General features: G+C 46.4%; 1 protein-coding gene across 1 annotated transcript in view; it reads right to left on the bottom strand.

Moving 5' to 3' along the window:
• Nucleotides 1-165: 165 nt before the first annotated feature.
• Nucleotides 166-20,125, bottom strand: part of LOC135543538 (protein Shroom2-like) — a 29,247-nt gene continuing 9,287 nt past the window's right edge. The window contains 9 exon segments of the mRNA XM_064970881.1: nucleotides 166-1,881; nucleotides 2,180-2,452; nucleotides 3,049-3,229; nucleotides 4,073-4,663; nucleotides 5,408-6,133; nucleotides 6,638-6,723; nucleotides 6,948-7,862; nucleotides 7,865-9,536; nucleotides 9,852-9,986. Coding sequence (XP_064826953.1) covers nucleotides 1,609-1,881; nucleotides 2,180-2,452; nucleotides 3,049-3,229; nucleotides 4,073-4,663; nucleotides 5,408-6,133; nucleotides 6,638-6,723; nucleotides 6,948-7,862; nucleotides 7,865-9,536; nucleotides 9,852-9,986 — 4,852 coding nt within the window. The 3' untranslated portion in view covers nucleotides 166-1,608.

Genomic DNA, 20,125 nt, shown 5'->3' with positions numbered 1-20,125 from the left:
TGATTGACTCCTCTATTGCTATTCACCAGAAAGAGGAAAGGGGAGGCGGGGTTAATTAACCGATCCTACATCAGGCCACACTTAAAACCCTGCCATTTCTTAGCTTAGTCATTGTCGTTACGGCCACTGGCCAGTTGGGTAATAAGGTTACAAATACCAAGACCGTCAGAGTCATACTGTTTATTGTCTTCAAATTGATGTGAGAGTACAATGCATGTATGTATGGTTATACAAAGCATGGACATACAAATCCTTTAGTGTTCACAGTGGCAGACGCCCCAAGCACAACGTCAGGTTGAGATGGGTCCCCAAAACAGGGGAATTCTGGGACGATAAAGTGCTAATTCAATCTGTGATTTTAAGATTCCTTTGTTGGTCAAATTGCACCTTCCGCTTTTAACCCAACTCTTCCAAAAGAAAGAAACTGCCATTCAAAATACACATACATGTTTTGGACAGGCGCAGGGGTCTGACACACTGGGCGCCTGTTGTTGTGGGGGTGGGGGGGTTAAGTGCCTTGCTCAAGGGCACAATGGCATCTAGGATTTGATACCAGGAACCCTCCGGTTGCCAGCTCACTTCCTGACAGATTTTTTCTTGTCGGACCCGGGACTCGAATGGGCAATCCTCCGGTTCCCGGCTTGCCTCTGTACCTGCTGCTCACAACGGATTTCAAATGTTTAATTACCCTTTTATACTTTTGGAATAAATAAAAAAAAGACCCAGCACATGAGTATAAAATAAACATTGTCAAGAAATACCATACTAATGTATGGGTAGTGGGGGCTAAGAACAACATTGGTTGAAAACATACACATCTGTGTTGAAGCCATTAGTGGTGTGTTTAGTATGATATGTACTGTTGGGCAAATATGAAAATAACTTTAGACTTCTGAGCCAAACCAACACTGTCCCATTGAGGAAAAACCCTGTTAATGATCTAATTATAAAACCTATACTTCACAATAAGAATATGTATCATTTGTATAGTAATTAACTACAACGTAGGTTTATGAGTGAGTTTACCTGAAATGTCAAGTCACCTGTAAATATTTAAAAGGCTACAATAAATTACTAAAAAAAACATCTTCCATCACGTATTATATTAAACGGAGACGCTCCGCCTCGTCTTGGGAATCATTTGAGAGCATAGCCCTCACCACGAGGCCTCACCAACATCCCTGAACCAAACACATTTAGCAAAACAAGTTTCATCGATCTTAATGATATTCTTCTAAGGAGCTACTTTAAATCCAGAAACAGGGTGTTTCTTCAGCACAGAAAAACAGCTCCTGTCTGTACTGTGGACCTGAAATGTAACAGGCTTCAAGAAGTCAGTCAACTACAACAGAAAGCACACGGAAAATCCGTCATATCCAAATCCAACGGCGCCTCTCTGAGGCTCTCTAGTGGCCAGTCTGTGTCAGTACACCACATCGCCTCTGTGTGGCCATTGTCAGAAGGAAAAGTCTAAACGAGATCCTTGGAACGTCCTAACTCTGACGTCACCCTATTGAAGTTGAAAGGTAAAGGTTAGGTGAGGGTTAAGGTCAGGGTAAGGGTTGAGGTTAGGGACATCCCAAGCATCTCGGATTGCACTAAGCATCGTCAGAACAGCAGCCGTTGCTCCAACAATAAACTATCCAGCAGACATTTCAGCTGCTCCTCTCCCAGTTTGATCTTGTCTTCCAGCTTGCGCTGCTCGATGATGAGGGCTGACTTCATCTTGACAAAGTGCTGGTAGTCTGCCAGGCTCTCGTGGCTGAGGTGAGCAGCCATGATGCTGTAAACCAGGCGCTCCCGCCGGTCAAGGTTCTCCTTGAGCTCTTTGGCGTCTTCGTGTTGTCTGATCAACAACTTCCTCTTCTCTGACAGGGTACGCTGAGAGAGAGAGAGGGCAAACAGAGGGTGCAGATCAGTAATAGGGATACTAACAAATGCAGGGAAGCAGTTATGATGGAAGCAGTCGAAAACCTTCCTGATTAATTTACAGTACACACATCAATTAATGTTGAACATGAATATTGTAAGTTGGTAAATGCAAACATCCCTTTAGTCTGGTGTGTAATAGTACTATAGCTCTGAGCTAATGAGGATGAGTGTTAACTATCTAATCCTGCCTCACAAGCAGCGTGGGGAGTGATCTACGTCCTGCCTTAACTTCCACCCTAGCCACTACCTTCTCTTCTGGTGTAGTGTCTTCTTCCAGACTGTTGAGAGCGTTCTCCACCCTGGCCAGTCGGCCAGACAGGGACAGCAGCAAACTGACCACTTTGTCCAGATCTCCCACGAACATCCTGAACTTGTCCAGCTCATTGGGCTTGCAGACCTTCTGCACCACGGCCTCCACCTCGTCCCCCAGAGAGTTGTTGTCGTGGACATCCTCCTGAAGGCTCTCCCTGGCCTCGCGTAGCACCTGCAGCTTCTTACCCAGGCTGTCAATCAGCTCTTGCTGTGGGGAGAAAGACAGCGACAGACAAGGGGATGACATTGGAGAGAGCCATTTCACAAACTGAATCGTACTTGAGGAACTATTCCTTAATCCCGGAGAGCTGCAGAACGGTAGGTTGTCTTGGCTCAGCAGTGAACCACATTCAGCTAATCAAAGTGTTGAAGATCAGTGGAATCGGGTATGACGACGCTAAACTTGGGGAGAAGCTGCAGTCCTGTGACTCTCCGGGAGCTGGATTGGTGATCAGTGATAGATATGGCATGAAACAGTCAGTAATAATAAATAATAATCATGTTTCATTGTCACATACACCAGATGGGTGCAGTGAAATGTGTTGTTTTAGAGTAGGGCTCTTCAACCTTGTTCCTGGAAAGACACCATCCTGTAGGTTCCTACTCCAACCCTAATCTAGCAGACCCGATTCCATAATAAGCTTGTTGATGAGCTGAATCAGGTTAGTTACAACAGGGGTTGGCGCAAAAACCTACAGGAGGGTAGCTCTCCAGGAACAGGGTTGGAGCAAAAACCTACAGGAGGCTAGTTCTCCAGGAACAGGGTTGGAGAAAGAGTCAATATACTATGCTGTCTCTCTGTACCTTCTTGCTGGCCAGGTTGATGTCCAGTTCGTCCTCCGAGTCTTGCTCCAGCTCCTCCAGCTCGTCCTCCTGCATGTCCTTCATCTTGTTGAGCAGCTCAGCCTTGGGGGCAGATGTGCTGTAGTAAGAGGAGCTGGTCACCAGGGACCCTGTGGCAGCAGACATGCCCTCCTCCTCTCTCCTGGAAGGGATAGAGACAAAAAGCAGAGGGTTCTTTAACCAATAAGGCCCAAGGATGTGTGTATATGGCCAATATACCAAGGGCTGTTCTTAAGCACAGCACGAAGCGGAGTGCCTGGATACAGCCCTTAGCCGTGGTATATTGGCCATATACTCCAGAGATGCCTTATTGCTATTATAAACCGGTTACCAACATAAATATAAGTCGTTTTGCGTCATTATTATCTGATATGCACACACATCTGGAATGCTGTTTTAGCCAGTCAGCATCCAAGACCCAAACTACCTGGTTTTTAGTTCTGGTTAGTACTGTATATTCAATACTATTGAGAAGAAAGCAGGCAATAGGATGTCACGTGAAATGCAGGAGGTGATCGCTCAGTATCGATGGGCCAGAGCAACTCCTACACTTCTAAGATCGCAGAGAGGTCGGTTCAAATTGCAGGTAAAATGGAAGGTTTATGCCCCTCCATTGTATTCAGTTGTAGTCTGTGATTCAATATATTGCCAACAGGCGGCATCCATGTTAAGACAGCCACAGTCTATGGGTTGATCAGTGTTTATAATTGGACTAATGTGTTTTTGTCATGAATACATTTCCCTCTACTCATCCTCTCAATGGGAAGAAACATTAACACCCCATAATGTGTTTTTTAACTCATCTGAACAAATACCTCTGAAGTGGGAGAGGAAGTCAGTCAAACGTAAAAAACACAAAAAACGATGTGTGATTATCTCGATTATGTAAATGATGTAATGTAAATGTAAACCAGTAAATGCACAGTTCATTTGTTCATAAATGTTATAATTCTGGACTGGCAGATACCATTTCCAGTCAGCTCACCGGTCATCCATTCCCCTGGGCGGCAATCCCTGTTTGGGGGAGACTTTCCTCCTCTGGTGCCCCCCATCCAAGATCTGCTCCCCCTGGGGGAAGATCCCCTCCATCAGATCCATGGTGGTCTTCATCTTACTCTGGTCCAAGATGTCCACCAGGGACTTATCCTTGTCCATGACGTCTCTGGCCAGCTCCTCTCTCCTCACATCCTCCTCCGAATGACTCTTCTGAGGCTGCTGGGGACCCATGGTGGAGGTACCGGAGGGGCCGTTGGTCTGAGACTGCCCAGGGGACAGGGCCTCTTCTGGGGCTACAGTGAGGGTTGGGTCCCTGGGGGGACTCTGGGGCCCATGGCGTGTGTAGGGGGTGTAGGCACGGAACAGGGAGTAGGGCTGCGGCTCAGGGGAGGGCAGGCTGGTCGGTAGGGGCGGGGGAAGGTCGGGCCCCTCTGAAACTCCAGGGGCCCTATTTTTCTCGCTGTGCAGCAGGTACTGGCGGCTCTCCCTCTCTGTGGTGCTCTCAGCATGGACGATCTTAACAGGGACCTTCTTCCCTACACTGCTCATCTCCATCACAGAGTTGGTCCTGTTCTCTGGCCTGTATAGAGAAAACAGTAGCTAGTCATAACTTACAGTTAACCAATGTATTGGGAGAAAAATGTGTGGAATGTTGTCACTTAAATGACACAAATAATGTTATGAACACATTCTTTAACCTTTAGTCTACTTTACAGCTCAGTTTACTGAAACGGGATTTTATGTCAGGAGTGAGTCACATTAACCACATCTTCAAGCTTACAGTCCATGTTACTGTCTGACAGTGGACAGGTTGAGTCAATGATAATTAGAGGGATGGAACGGCGCCGTCGACTGAAAGGTCATGCAGTCAGTCAATCATATGACCAAATAAAATTACAGCCTTCTGTCTCCAGGCTTAATGTTAATGTCCTGGCTACTGTGGCAAAAATACTGTATGAGCCCCAACGCTGAGCAGCTGAAACCAAATCATTGGGAAATGGATCATAGGAAAACTAAACCATTGCATTCTGGTCTGTGGCACATCACACCATGTAATTCCAAACAATCTTCCATGGCCGCCTCTATCAATGTGCTGCTACTACGATAACGAAACGAGACTTCAAATGGAGCTGCCTCACGCTACAGAATCAGGAAATAGGCTCCTGCAACTAGGGGCCGTGCTGGCTCGGACAAGGCTTACTGTAAGTAAAGCAACACAACACAGGACAACAATCCCCAGTTAGTTACGTAAGGCTGTACAGTAGTTTGAGGGGGAGCTGAGGAGACGGGCATAAGAACGCCAGTTAAGCTGCTTAGCGCTTACCTGCTCTGGGCTTCATCCTGCATAGACACAGAGACAGGGGGCTGGTCCGTCAGCCTCTGTGGAGCAAACTGAGGAGAGGGAGAACTAGTCCCACCTGAGGAGGGAACCGTCAGACTGGCAGGCTGGTAGGAGAAAAAAGGAGAGTGGGAAGAGGGGGAGGGTGGCGGCTCTAGTGTTGAATCAGCTGCTCCCTCCTCCGTGCCCAGTCCAGCGGTTCTCCCAGGGGAGGGAGAGGGGAGCTGGGTGGAGCCCAAGGAGCAGGCTTGGTTTGGGGCAGGATCCAGCTCTGGGCCATGGGAGGAGCAGCTGCTGCTGGATGATGGTTCAGCCTGATGGGTGCAAGGGCCAGGCAGGAATTCCTGGGGAGACAGTCCGTAGGAGGAGGATGTGGATGAGGGGGTTTCCAGGCCGAGGAGAGGCCAATGTGGCATGCTGATGAGGCCTGTATTCTGAGGCTTGGGAGCGGGCGTTGGAGGTGGTAGTGGTTGCTCAGACACAGAGCTGTGGGTGTGATTGGAAGGGTACGGGGGGAGAGCGGGGAGGTTGTGGGCGGGGTTCGCAGAGTCACGTTTGTATCTGTGTTCGGAGGGGAGAGGGAGGGGGGTGGGGGTGGCCACGTCTCTGCTGCTGTGTGGCTCTGTGTCGGTCAGTCTTGGAATAGACGGTTGTGGAGGCTGTGGGAAGTGGTGGAGCTGGGCTGGCTGCTCTCTGCTCTCGCTCTGCCCTCTGCCAAGCAGAAGAGGAAACTATAAGACATCAACATACTCACACTAAGTACATATTCAACTGAAATGAGGATCAGAGTCCTTTCTGATTGATTTTTATTTTCACAAATTTAGCATATACTGTGAAAAAAATATTTCCATTTTTTTTAAATTAAAAACAAATCTCTGTAATAACACCCAGGATGCAGCGAGTGTGTTTATAACCGGAGACCTGAGTTGACTGTGATAACCAATCCTGTTTCAGGCTAACACTTTTAGCTGTAGCTTGACCTCCCAAACCCTAATAACTACACCTAGGCTGAACTGGCATGCTCCCCGCCAGCCCTAACTCAAACTGCTATTGTTATTAAACTGTAGTACACACTCATGTACATGCGGGTGTGCGTTACTGCACCGCCAACAGGTAACTATCACCTTGAAATGTGTTCCAACATCAGGTGGATAGGTTATAACCGATCTGAGCACAGAAACCTTAGTCGAGAAGAGAATCATGTGGAATGCTCACCTGGTGGGGTAACTGCCTCCTTGCTGGTCCCGTCTGTGATCCAGATACGGGTTTTCAACAGTCTCTCTCCATGGCACAGGGATCTTCTGAAAGAAAATGAAGAACACACTGAATTGCCTTAATATAGCTGGCCCAATATAACCTTCTTTTAAAACAGCACTCTGGCCAGCTGGTTTAATGTTTAGACAATACAACATGGACTTTGATATCTATGAAACAAACTCATGCATGTCTGCGCTAATGTCAAAGGAAGTCACGCAGATCACTTCACTACCGCTACACTAAGAAACAATTCGATGGAAACGCTCACCTGTGTGTGGAAGTCTTGTGAGGGAGACGATCTGGACCTCTCGTGGACACAGACAGGCGTCTCCTCTGTTCCCTGGTCCAGGATGTTGTCAGCAGAGTGGTACCTCCCCTGGGGCTTTGTGTCTGAAGCCTTCCTCTGCATGTTCCAGGTGACCTGGTACTCAGCAAAGGTCCCCAGCCTCTGCTGCTCCAGTAGGGCCTGTCTGCCTGCGGGGCTGAGGGGGTCTGGGTGGTGGTCACTGGAGGTCTCACTGGCAAGGCCCGGCCTCCAGCCCTCCTCAGTTTCGCCTGAGTGGGCTCTCCCTCTGGCCTTGCCCTCTCCGCGTTCCAAAGTGCCGGAGGTGGTGCTGGAGCTCTGCTGGCCTGACTTGTGGATGGTTGAGATGGGTCTGCAGAAGGAAGGTTTAGCAGCCATTTCAAAGAACTTCCGCCGGTCTATAAATGACCGTGCTGTTCCAACAGGATGTTCTCCATCACCCTCCACTCCGAGCTTGTTGATCTTGTCTGGCTCGGAGAACGAGTGGACCCTCTTGTTCAGAGGGAAACGCTTGCGGCCGCCAATGCGGGAGACTATGTGTGAGTTGGGTTTGGTTAACTGAGCCTCCGACCCTGACCCGGGAGGTTCTAGGTCTCTCCTCCTAAAGGACGTGGCCTGGAGGACCCTCGCCTGCGCCTCTTTGAGGTGGTCCTTGTAGGACGTGGAAAAGGAGCCATCAGAGGAGGTGGACTTCCACCCCCCCGGGTCTGTCTCCTCTTCCTCTGGCTCCTCCGTCTCGCTGGGGCAGGTCAGGGTGGCAGCACTCCGGCTTTTCTGCAGCTGGGCCCTCTTTAGCTGGATCTCGTTGCGGAGGGTGGTGGCGTATCGGTCGCTGCGTCTCGCCAATTTGCCTGTTGCCATGTTGTCCGTTAAAGCCTCCTGTAGGGCGTGGTTGGCTTCTCCCCGCCGTTGGATGGTGGTGGTGGTGCCGTAGCAGGGTGATTAAGAGCCTGGTGGAGAACACTCTCCTGGGCTAGAGAATGAAGCATGGGGCTTCTACTCTCCTGAGCCAGACTATGGAGCATGGGTGTCTTTTGAGAAGAGATCTTATGGTTCTCCTGAGAGACCCAAGGGTCTTCTCTCAGTGGTGCCACCTTGTGGTCCTTGGGTGGACTGGGAGAGTAAGAATTTCTAAGCTGGGCCTCTGTAGGTCTCTGGCCCTCACTCCTCCTCTCATTCTCCTCAGTGGTAGGTTTACCAGATGAGGATAAGGAATTAGAGGCTGTGTGGCCGTAAAGCAGAACATTGGCCGGTTGGAAATTTCCGTTCCGCTCCTTGCAGTTGGTGTAAGCAGGCTGAGGATTAGGAGGATACTTGACCTTGTTGGTCTTGTGGAAGGAACTTGTGGAGCCCCTGTCATTGGAGCCCTTAGCTAGCTCCATGTCCGATCTCCAGACCTCTGATTTGCTCTGTCTAACACAAGTCTCTGGCTGGGCTGGCTGCTTGGTTGTGATGCAGTAGTACCGGATGTGTCCTCCGCAGTCATAGTTCTGGTCGATGGTCGAGGTGGACAGGGACGTGGTGGAGGACCTCACGTGGTTCCTGCTGTTACTGCAGTTGGTAGGGAGCTCCTGGAGGCTGTGGTAGTAGCTACCAACGCTCTGCGGCTTCGGTGGATGTGGGGCGGATCTGGTCTGCAGGTAGAAAGTGCCTTCGTCGCTGTACTGCCGCTGGTGGTTGGGCAGGCACGTGAAGGGAGATTGACTCTGTCTCACGTCCTGGCTAGACACAGAGGACAGTTTGTTTGGGTTGCTGAGCTGGTTGTGGTTGTAGTCAGGTGCTCCTGCTGCTATGTTTGGGTGGAGGAAGTCTTTCTTGCAAGGTGGAGGGTTGTAACTGCACCTAGGGTCTACACCGTTCTCATCGTGAGAGATATGGTTGCCCCGGCCTCTGTAGCTGCTGTTCTCTGGGGCCTCAGCCAGCCTGTCCACCCCTCGTTCCTGGGCCTTCATCTGCCTGAGTGGTGGAGCTCCAGGCCCCTCTGTGTAGGCAGGGTACACCTTGGTGACAGCAAAGCTGTCATTGCGCAGGGGAGGAGGAGGAGGAGAGGGGGGCGCTGCTACCCTCCTCCTCTCTGGGACATGCCACACAGGGCCTATGTGCGATCTGCCAGAGCCTGAACTGGAGTAGCGGGAGCCAGGCTGCTCCTCTGGGACTGTCCTGGGGCTCTCTGAGCCTCCGCCCCCCTGGGGCCGCTGGAGGTACCGGCTGTGGCGCCTTCCATCCTCACTGGTCGGAGTTTGGACACCCTTATGGAACATGCTGCTCTCAGTTGCAGCAGTGTCAGTGTTGGCGAGGGCCAGAGCAGGCTCCGGGGGAGGGCTGGTGGAGGAGAGGCAACTGAAGGCCGATTCTCTCTTCCCACCAGATCCTCCACCCCCAGAGAGAGGCTCAGCGCTGCGGTGGTACCTGCTGGGGGAGAGGCATCCTGGTTGGAAGGGGTGTGAGGGGCGCTCTACTCTCTCCATATTCCCCACGGAGCTGAACTGGCTGGATAACTGGCGTAGATTCGAGTCGTGGTCCCCGCAGCTGGAAAGGTCTTTTGTGGATGCACTAGAAATAAAACAAGAAATTGTGTTGATAATCTGGTTATCGGTAGCTAAATTAGATTTATATTAGGTATTATTAGCCATTTATTCTGTGTTTCGTTCTTTGATAACTGACCTACTTTTACATTCTTGCATATAATGACCGGAGATGAGAACCCCATGAGAATAATGGCTACCCCTACTTCTGACGAGATGGAGTAACCATAAACTCTCTGAATGTAACTCAGACAAATTCTCTATGAACTGTGATGACCCTAACGGGCAGTGTCGGAGTAACAATGACACTAGAAGGAGGTCATAGATTCTTCCAGCAGCTCACCTGACTTCATGTTTGACCTGCCACACAGGTGGAGGTGCAGGTGGAGGCTCGTTGTGACTCTCTGTGGGTTCGGGGTGGTCTTCTGTAAACTTGGAGGAGTGCCATGAATGGGGCCGGGAGACTGGTTCATTCCTCCTACAGAGAGAAGGTTAAGGAAAGCATGTTATTGAAATGCAATTAAAAACAGAAGGCAACAGACAAACAATTCTTTCTCATTTCAGTCTCACCCCTTGAAGCGGTTCCTCCTGATATGCATGTCGGAGAGAAGTAACAAAAATATGTAATTCAGTAGAAAAAAAAGAAGAAACTACTACTACAAAAAAAATACAATCTGATGTGGAAAAGTTGTTGTTTTACATTCATTGTGTAGAAGTTATGAACCAAAACAATGAAATATAGACCTGGACAGATGAGATACAATGTGAAGCTTTCACCGAACAAACCTGACATATAGACAAGCACCACAGACAACTACGGTACTCTACGCCACGTAATGTTGGAAGCTGGGATGCAATGGGTGACATCAACAACAGAATGGGATTGGGTTCAAACATTGAAGGTCACAAGGGACCACTGAAGGATCGGTTTTGGTTTGCCAGTGTACTGGAGGAGGTTGCTATTCCACAATACCTCATAGAACTTCGTAATATCTTGGTGAGAAAGTTCCTGGCCACATGTTTGTCAGTTTCTGATTCTGATGGCATGGTGGTCTGTGAGGCAATATCCACCATTTTCATTTTCCTGGGCATGCAGCAGAGGAGGAACAACATACAATATTGTCAAAATCCTAAAACAAATCCCTAGTCACTATCATTTAACATTTTAGTAATTTAGCAGAGGCTGTTATCTAGAGCGACTTACAATAGTGAGCACACTTTTGTTTCTTCCATACTGGTTTTCCAACTGAGCTACAAAGTACTGAAGATCCTCAGTATAATGTCAGTGACTGACCAATGAGAACTGTGCACCCCCTTCTGGCCAATAAGAGATTTATGCTTTATATTCATTGTACATTAAATGGTATGTAACATGGGTGACAGACCTTAATAAATTAGTAGTTCATTTGGTCAACTCTTAAGACGTTTGATGAATCAGTCCTCAAAACGCAAGAGGAAACCACCATTGCAGTAGAAATCTGTGAGAAATATCTGTTATTTAGAAGAACAACACAGACAGAATAGAAATGACCTTTAACATGGTCTGTCTGGTGGTCAACCCACTGCCATATGGCTGTACGGCGACAGACAGAGAGAGATCCCTTGAGTGTAAACAGCATGGTGTTGTCGGGGGCTTAGCCTTTGAATCAATTAGAAAGATGAGATCAGTGGTTTCACACTATGTGCAAGCTGGCGACTGTTCAACACAAACCTGGGTTCAAATACTATTTGAAATATTTCAAATACATGTAGTTTTTGCTTTAGCCTGCCTGGAGTGCCAGATGGGTGGCATTTGCACTTTTACAACTATTATATTGGTTCCATTGCATCAGGAAAGTTCAGTCAAGCACAGATAAAGAATGTGAAATGATATCAAATAGTATTTCAACCCATGTATGGTCCAACAGGGCATTTTCAGTTTTAATTCACCCTGTGACCCACACCCAGTTGGAACGACCAGAATGGACTAGACAAGAGCAACATATTGTGGACTACAGATACTGTATAAGCGTAAGGCTAAGACCCACCCACTCAAATCCTTAACCTCTCTGATCTACGATACAAGACTCCTACATTCCATCATGGGGGCCAAAGGAATGTGAAGATGTATTTTGCTTTGCAGTCAGCCCCAAGTCTAAAGTGGGACATCAACGTTGGCAATCTTCCAAAAACTCACGCACTTGGTTCATGGAGTCAAGCTAATTTCTGGGAGGGAGGCAGAGGGCACCCTGAGAAGCTCTCCTCAATAAGAATCATAAAGAAAAGAGTGTCAAAGACAGACCACGTAGGCACGCACGCACATCGACACGCACTCACTACCGCCTTCCCTCCAGTCAGTCAGTGGTCCTGAGAGTGGTACGCTCCCCTAACAGAACCCTAACAGAGCTCACAATAGAAATGCAAATAGTATTCTAGTCAGGAGTCCTTATTGTCAGGGTTACAGCTGAACTGCCACAGCTACTCAGAGGGGAGGAGGAGGAGACGTTGGGGCTAGTTTTTGAAAATCCTCCTCCGGTTTCAGTGAAACTGACATTCAAAAACCAACAGTAGCGAAACTGACCCAATTGGGTGTGAATATCTAGGCTATGCGGGCAGCAAGTGTGAAACGCGTAGCCTAGACTGTAGGCTTAGATAAAAACAGAATAAATCTATAGGAAAGCTTCGTAAATACACATGGAGGGAATTAGCATTTCAAACTGAAAGAAGAGATTTATTGAAACAAAATTTTAAGTCGCTCGGCGTGGAGTTGACAGAGCATTAGGTAGGGAGACGGATGAAAGAGAGGGAAGTCCAATGAGCTTAAGAAGAAATCAAAGAAAACTTACCAAAGAATTATGAATCACGCTGTGGCATTTCAGATGCACTCTTTTGTTGTCAAGTTCTCTTTCAGCAAATAACAGTGCCTCAGAGAGCACTGATAAAGCAGGCTGAAAATGACTGCTCCTCTCCTCAGAGCCTTTCTACGCCGTGCATTCCTTTGAGACACTTCAATGACTGACAAGGCACTTCTACAGACCCTGGTCAGATTTTACAGCTTCTTTGGCAAAGGAGCTATCTGTGCAAAGGAATCCTCCACATCATAACTTCTGCTGCATCAATCCAATCACAGAAATCTCAAACACAGAGACAGAGAGCTCTTCTGCCATACTCTTTACACACACAAACTGACTGACACTCCATCTTGGTGTGGCTCCAACAAGTGTGTTTGCTCCCAGTGTTGTATATAATAGGAGATTTCCTAGGGGATTGTGGGGATTTACCTCGGGAGGGGAGGGGTCAGGGTTATTGTCATGCCCAGGGTCCTTGCTTTAGATCAGTCTATGGGGCTCTCTCATTGGCTCACAGCCCATTAACAACTCGCATGGAGTTTAAAAAGTAAGATTGCTTGCGTCGTCAGTCAGCACACACACTCGATAGTCACACAGTGAATCCTGGCACGTGGCAGTTAGCTTGGACATAAAGATTTGTTTTAAACAGCTCCCATTCCAGAGGAATCTGTCAAGCTGATTTGATGACAGCATTACAAAACAGGCAATTGGCAACCAACCAATGCACAACACACAGTTGGAGTTGGGAAGTATGCTGTATCGTAGCAACGAGACCGAGATCTCCACTTAATTAACGGAGTCATAGGTCAGCTGACAATGGAGAGAAGAATACAGAAAAACAACTAATAGTACACTCTCTCGTTAGTGAACACCGTAATGACCTTGACGGCAGAAAGACAAGGCCAAGATAACTAACTACTTGACTTCACTATCTGAATGATATCAGTCATGGCGGAAAACACAGTAACTCGATACAGAGGGAAAAGAAAAAGGCACCCGTAGAGATTATTTAGTCCTGCAGTCGAAGAACAAACAAGTTGATGTGTGTAAACCAAACACTGCAAGTCCCTAAACACAATCAATCCCAGTTTAAAATAACAGTAAACATTTCTAAGACAAGAGCTATTTTTCGACTGGCTCAGATAACCAGCGAAAAACCAGTGACTCTAATAAGGACGTAGAACTGTTGAATCATCACCTCGCTGGACAGAAGAACCAACCCAAACAGAATCAGGCAGTGTGCCCTGCTATGGCTCGGCCCGCTGAGCCCCGTTGCCTGGTTTTTAAAATGGGGGCTGAATGAAACAAGCAACACAATAGAAAGTGCAAGCGTAATCACAGCTGGGCTTATCGTCTGGTTACAGAGAGGAGACCTCAGCATCAGGCTCCACACCCACGATACATGCCGTTCTGTTCCTACAGGGTTCAGATACCAGCCTGTAAAATAAGTGGGTATAGTATGTGGCAGAGGAACGACGGTCAGTCCTCTTTACCCTCATTCTACAAAGACATCTAGAACAATAAACTGATGGCCTAAAAAGTCCTAACACATATCTGATAAAGTCACCCCAAAAATGTAAAGCGTCTGTCTCAGAGCAAATGCTTACTCTAGAGTAGAACAGTTTGTCTTTGTGTGGGAGTGGAGGTAGAGGGGAGAGTAGAGAGGCCCCCACTGTCATGTTAATGGTTCAGTGTTAATCCAGGGCTTTGCCTGAGGATGGGCGACTCCCTGCCTGACAGTAAACACTATAGGATCTTCTTCTCCCTCCTCACATGTTTAAGTTGACTATACAATACCTCCTAAAGGACCATTTAACCGCAAAGCCCAATTCAATTAAAAGTTGGAGGAAAAGTTGGAAAGATGTGCTTGTTTTATTTTGGCTGTCAGCAACCCGGTTTTCAAATCTGATCAGGGATGGAGGACAAAGCTAGTGTGTGACATAGCTATAATAAAGCAATATAGACAATTGTCATTGTGCAAAAATGACGATTTTTGAAACACTAAGACTCCTAACAGATGAGCTTTACAGCAGATAGTTTCAGTGTCCTCCTTGTCCTGTGAGTCTTACTTCTAGATAACTCTTACCATTAAAGTGAATAACAGAGAAAAGCATACCTGAAATGATGTCTTCAGTGACGTCCTAGTCCTACCCTCTCAATCCAGGCATATCAAGGGAGATAAAACAGCAACCACCCCCAGAGCCTGGCTGTCCTCATTTGACTACACTGCCTTCCCAAAGCAGAGATGATGAAAACAATGAGCTCGAGTGAGACAACCTATCCCAACTAGCAATGTCAACTCACCTAGGCAACATGGAACGTTCCACTTTCCACACCAAGCGGGGGGAGGCTAAATCTACAACACATTAAAAGAGTTAATACAGTAAAAGACCATCTTATCCAGATACTTCACAAACTATGGAGTCTACACCAGAAATAAAGCATATTATTTTACACTGGTTCATATAGGATTTGCATAAGATTTTAGCTGGTACAATCAGTCAATTCCCACCTTTTCAAAAACATTTTTTTAACAGTGTTTACTACTTTGCCCTCTCTCTAAGCGGAGTGAGTTCATGCCTGTGGCTTTACAGGTTGTAATAGGATTCAGGCATTAAGACGCTGGAGCCAGTCAGCAGGGACCTTGTACGATGTCATGAGGCATGAGTTTACACTAAACTACTAACATATCTCATTGGATTCACGTTCTATTTTTTATATTTTTTATCTGTTTTATGCAAGTACGTGCCTCAAGAGTGGCCTACTATACTATAACACACTTGAACTGAGAAAAAAACATGTTTATAAGAACACAAAAACCCCAAAGAGAAATTCAACTACATATAAAAACCATTCTGATTTTCATAGAGCACTTTGAGTTACATGAATTCACTAGGCTTATAGTACATATAAAACTTATTAAAAATCATATGAATATATATATTACATATAAAAAAAAGCAACTTCATCCACTAGATGGCATGTTGTTGTGCCTCTTCTACTTATCCCATGTTTTCTGCAGTTGTTTGTTCTGGTTAGCAGCAGGGAGTGTGGAAGACCAGAGTCCAGAGAGATTAAAGTACATTAACAGCAGAATACAACACAGAGGTGTGAACGTCTGATTGAGGATAATCAATACTGGATGCCTAAATCAAATCAGGGTTGATCCATCATTGGCCCCCCCATATTCAATTCACTGTGTGTGAGAGAGAGTTAAAGTCTAAAATCCACAGGGGGGTTCACAAAGAATTCACCTAAGAATACTCTGCATGCCTTTTAGACCAGCATACGGTCATTAGCTAGTTACTGGTGGTGCCAAAACACAACGGGTTGGCAGTTTGGCCATGGTCTATTCACACACAATTCCTTTCACACACACAGGGGCCCTGCCGGTTGAGTGGTGACGGTCCCCTACCACCACCACCAGCTGTCTCTGGGTCTATCTACGTCAGGGACAGCCAACGACACAGCCACAGCCAGGCAGCTAGACCAACCAGCCAGGACCCTGGAATTCAGACAAAGCCCCTGAGAGAGAGCGCTGGTTGGTCCTGGCTCCCCAAACAATGACCCTAACTGGCCCTCTTTGTGTGATTGACAGGGTGCACTCACATGGAAAATGGTTCCCCTTTTGTTCCGTGGTCCCTTCTCTAATGGTGTGATGGGCTAGCTAGTGTATCACACGTCTGTGGCCGACTGATAAACTAGAGGACAGTCTCAAATGGCGCTATAGCGCTTGAGATGTGCGCAAGTAACATAATTATTGTGATTAAATTGATGTTTACCTTCAATTGCCAAGTATTCTCAGAAAACCTTGTCATTTGGCATTGAAAGGGTAACATTCCTGAGTAATGAATGAGTCATAATGAGGAAGTGTTTGACCTGTAGTGGGGCAGTCGGCGCTGAAAGTCAGAATGATTAAGGGTCTGTCAATGGGATTTAAAAGTGTAGAAGCATAAGGGAAACAGAGCCGATGGGTGTCTCTGGACAGAGTGATGTCTGATGATGACAGAGAGCCGAGGTAAAGTGGGCTAAAGGTCCTCCATGTTTTGAAACTTGGCATATCTCACTCTCTGCCCAGACCCTCACCCCCTACTCCCCAGATACTCCTCTGTGCCATTTAAGAGTTATTATCTAACCTGAAATAACAGCTGTGACACACAGAGAGAAGTCTGGACAATGGGTCCATTGTCTTCCTCAGCCAATGAGCAGAGGCCCAGTCAGTCTCTACAGGACATGCAGCCCCCCTGCCTAAGTCATGACATGGGCAGTATATTTCTGCTGTATACAACCTATGTGAATCCCAAATGGCACCCTATTCCATATACAGTGCACTACTTTTGACCGGAGCCCTATAGGGCCTCGTGAAAAGTATTGCACAGTAGAATAGGCTGCCATTTGGGACACAAACCTAGACAGCCAGCCAGAGGAGCATGAGAAAAAACACAACACTGGGGCCGTAGATCTGGCTTTTCTAGTGTAAATATACACTCAAAGGCACTAGATATTAGTGTTGCACTGTATACCAAAAGTTCTGTACTTTTTCGACATTAGAGCATGAAAGACAGTTTGGTACTAGAATGTTTTATTTTCTGTACTTCTGTCAAATGTGTCTCACGGATCAAGTCTGTCTATCCCCGCTGCCAAAACGAACGAGTGTGCTCGCATACTCCCTTAAGTACTGTTTGTCCATTTTGAGACGGCGTAGCCAGTAATACATTCAATTAATCTAACTCAAGAAATATATGTCTTTAATTTTATGTTCCCCCCCCCAAAAAAAGAGCTTAGTCGCGCAATTTTACATCTAAGTATTTATCTGTGAAAGAAATGTGAATGAAAACGAGTCATCTCTCATTGAATAACAACAAAGACGAAAGAATCCCTACAGTTGACCAAACGCCGACGAAAGGAACTTCGGCTTGCCTCCAGAAGAAAATGCGGTGTGCCTGAACAGCCTACAAAAATGACTTGCTGAAGTCCAAAACGACACCAAATGTCGTCATAATATAAGTACGAACTCTATCGAATGTTTCCGCATGCGGACGACTTTATAGCGCGTGCACACCGTGTCTGCTCCACAACCTGCACTGGGAGTCCTGGGCTGTTAACTTCTATGCAGCATGAGTGGGGAGCTAACACACTTGAATAATGTGACACTGAATTTAAATATGTTGAAACTGTTCACAAAACAATCTCCATACAGGCTACAACACTTTACTATGCAGGAAGATACCAGCAGCTTCCAGCTTTGTAGGCTAACTTCCGACTCTGACTGTGTGTGAGAGAATAGAGCTCTGACGGCCACCCCACCAGTGTTGCCAATACATTTTCAGGGTAAATTGCTCGAGGCAGATTGATTTGTTGCTAAATGACGTTGTGATGTCATTGCGTGATAACGTGAAATTGCGTCATGACGTAGAATACACGACAATGTTACTCAAATTGACTGGCCATCTCCGCGAAAAATATGATTTGACATTTGTTCAGGTACAGACTCCCACACTTTTCTGTACTTCTGGCTGTACAATTTTGATTGAGACATGATTGATGTTGCAAGTTCTGTTCAAGATCAAACATTCGTGACCAACTACATTCATTGGGTTTTGCTCGTAGAACCGGTACCACTGCTGCTGCAGTCAGCCAACAATGATTTGCAATTTACTGAAATTGCTGCTGCCTGTGCACGGGCTGAGCGCCTGCTGCTGACGTCACTCACAACGCACTTTTGCAGCCAGGCACGTGTGTTGTGACTGAGTGTGTGACAGAGAAAATAGTTTTTGTGTCATTTAGAGGGGAAAATGCGTGCATTTTAGCGTTTGTCACTTTTCAAAAGTTGCTAAAAGTTCAAAATACAATTTTAAAAGTAGCTAAATTTGTTGCTAGATGCTGTTTGACAAAAACGTTGCCAGGGTAGTCTGAAAAGTTGCTAAATCTAGCAACAAAATTGCTAAATTGGCATCCCTGCGCCCCACTCTTGCTAATGAATTTGATAATGAATGACGTCATTACTGGTTAAAAAGACTTTTAAAACAGCACTTTCCCTATAGGGCAGTCTTCAATGTCCTCTACACTGGCTTTCTCTCACTGTTGTGTGGAAGGGGTCACATAATATAAGCCATGTACTGCATTCCGTCCCTGTTGGGTAGATATCTGATCCCTGTTGGGTAGATATCTAAAAAAATATATACTTCACACTGCTGTACTAAGTATAGTAGATATCACGGATGAAAGTGTAAAAAAAATATATACTTCACACTGCTGTACTAAGCATAGTAGATATCACAGATGAAAGAGTCTAAAAATATATATACTTCACACTGCTGTACTAAGCATAGTAGATATCACGGATGAAAGTGTAAAAAAATATATACTTCACACTGCTGTACTAAGCATAGTAGATATCACGGATAAATGAGTGTAAAAAAAAAAAGTTTTTAAAAATAAGACAGAAGTTCGCACCTAGTCCGAGTGTTACCATAACAAGCTGTGGCCTTGCCCTTTGTGGTTAAGTAATGATCAGTTAGCATTCCACTCTTCCAGTTCAAACTAAGGTATACTGTACTTTATGACCAAGCAATATTCTTTAAATGACATGTGTCTAGTATAATGACAGTCCTGATTATGCATGTCAGTGGTTAGAGTTGCACCAATATATAGTCCCTGAGACCATACACATTATCTTCACACATACGGTACCAGTCAAAAGTTAATTTGGACTTAGTGGGACTCACTAAAAATAATTTGTTTTTCAACAGGACAATGACCAAAAAACCACACCTCCAGGCTGTTTGACCAAGAAGGATAGTGATGGAGTGCTGTATCAGATGACCTGGCCTCCACAATCACCCAACCTCAACCCAATTGAGATGGTTTGTGATGAGTTGAACCGCAGAGTGAAGGAAAATGCAACCAACAAGGAACTCCTTGAAGACTGTTGGAAAAGCATTCCTCATCAACCTTGTAGCGGTATTTATTTGAGAGGGGTAAAGAAAGATTTTGTTCGGGCGCCAGGCAGGTATTAACCATGCCGAAAGGAAAAGAGTAGAATAGAGAGTCTGTTGCAGGGTAAAGCACTGGAATGAGAGGGAAGAGAAAGAGAGAGAAAAAGAGAAATCTTAGCTGTGGTCTTCAGGCCTGCCGGTGTACGGTCTGACTGTCCGATGGTTTGTTGGTTTGTATGGTAAAGCTTCGCAACAATGTTGCTACTAATCCATGCGATCCATAACGGGCGCGGTCCCAAACAAAAACAACCACGATCTAAAGCGATCACACCGATGATTGAGTTAAATACTTTATAAACTACAAACGCTGAAAAACAAACAAAACTTCTGCAGCACAGCAAACACAATCAAATTGTCGCGCCAGCCAAGAGCCCCCCCAAAGAGCTGAATGAGCTCTCTTTATCTCCTCCTTCCTTAGTGCTTATGCGCTCTTAAAGTGGCAGTGCACGGTGAAGGCTCCGAGCAGATTTCGCCACACTCCTCCCCCATGAAAATCAAAGCCTGTAGAATCAGAGAGGACGCAGGCTTTGACAGGTTCATGTTCCTGCTACACAAAACCAGGGAAGTCCTCATCATCAGAGTCCTCCACGAAGAGGTCCTGCAGGTGTTGCTTTTGCCTGCGATCCAGCTCTTCTGCCGTAGGGTAGCAGGGCTTTAGGTCAACAACATGCACTGTCCTGACATCTTCCCCAGTGTCCTCCAAACAGACCAAGTAGTTCACTGGTCCCAACTGCTGCACTACACGGTATGGACCTTTCCATCTCGAAGCTAGCTTGGCAGTGAACTTCTTA

Source organism: Oncorhynchus masou, chromosome 7 (assembly GCF_036934945.1).
Source record: "Oncorhynchus masou masou isolate Uvic2021 chromosome 7, UVic_Omas_1.1, whole genome shotgun sequence".
In the NCBI taxonomy this organism is placed as follows: Eukaryota; Metazoa; Chordata; class Actinopteri; order Salmoniformes; family Salmonidae; genus Oncorhynchus; species Oncorhynchus masou.
Note: the sequence above shows the minus strand (reverse complement) of the source record. Positions and strands in the feature narration are given on the sequence as shown.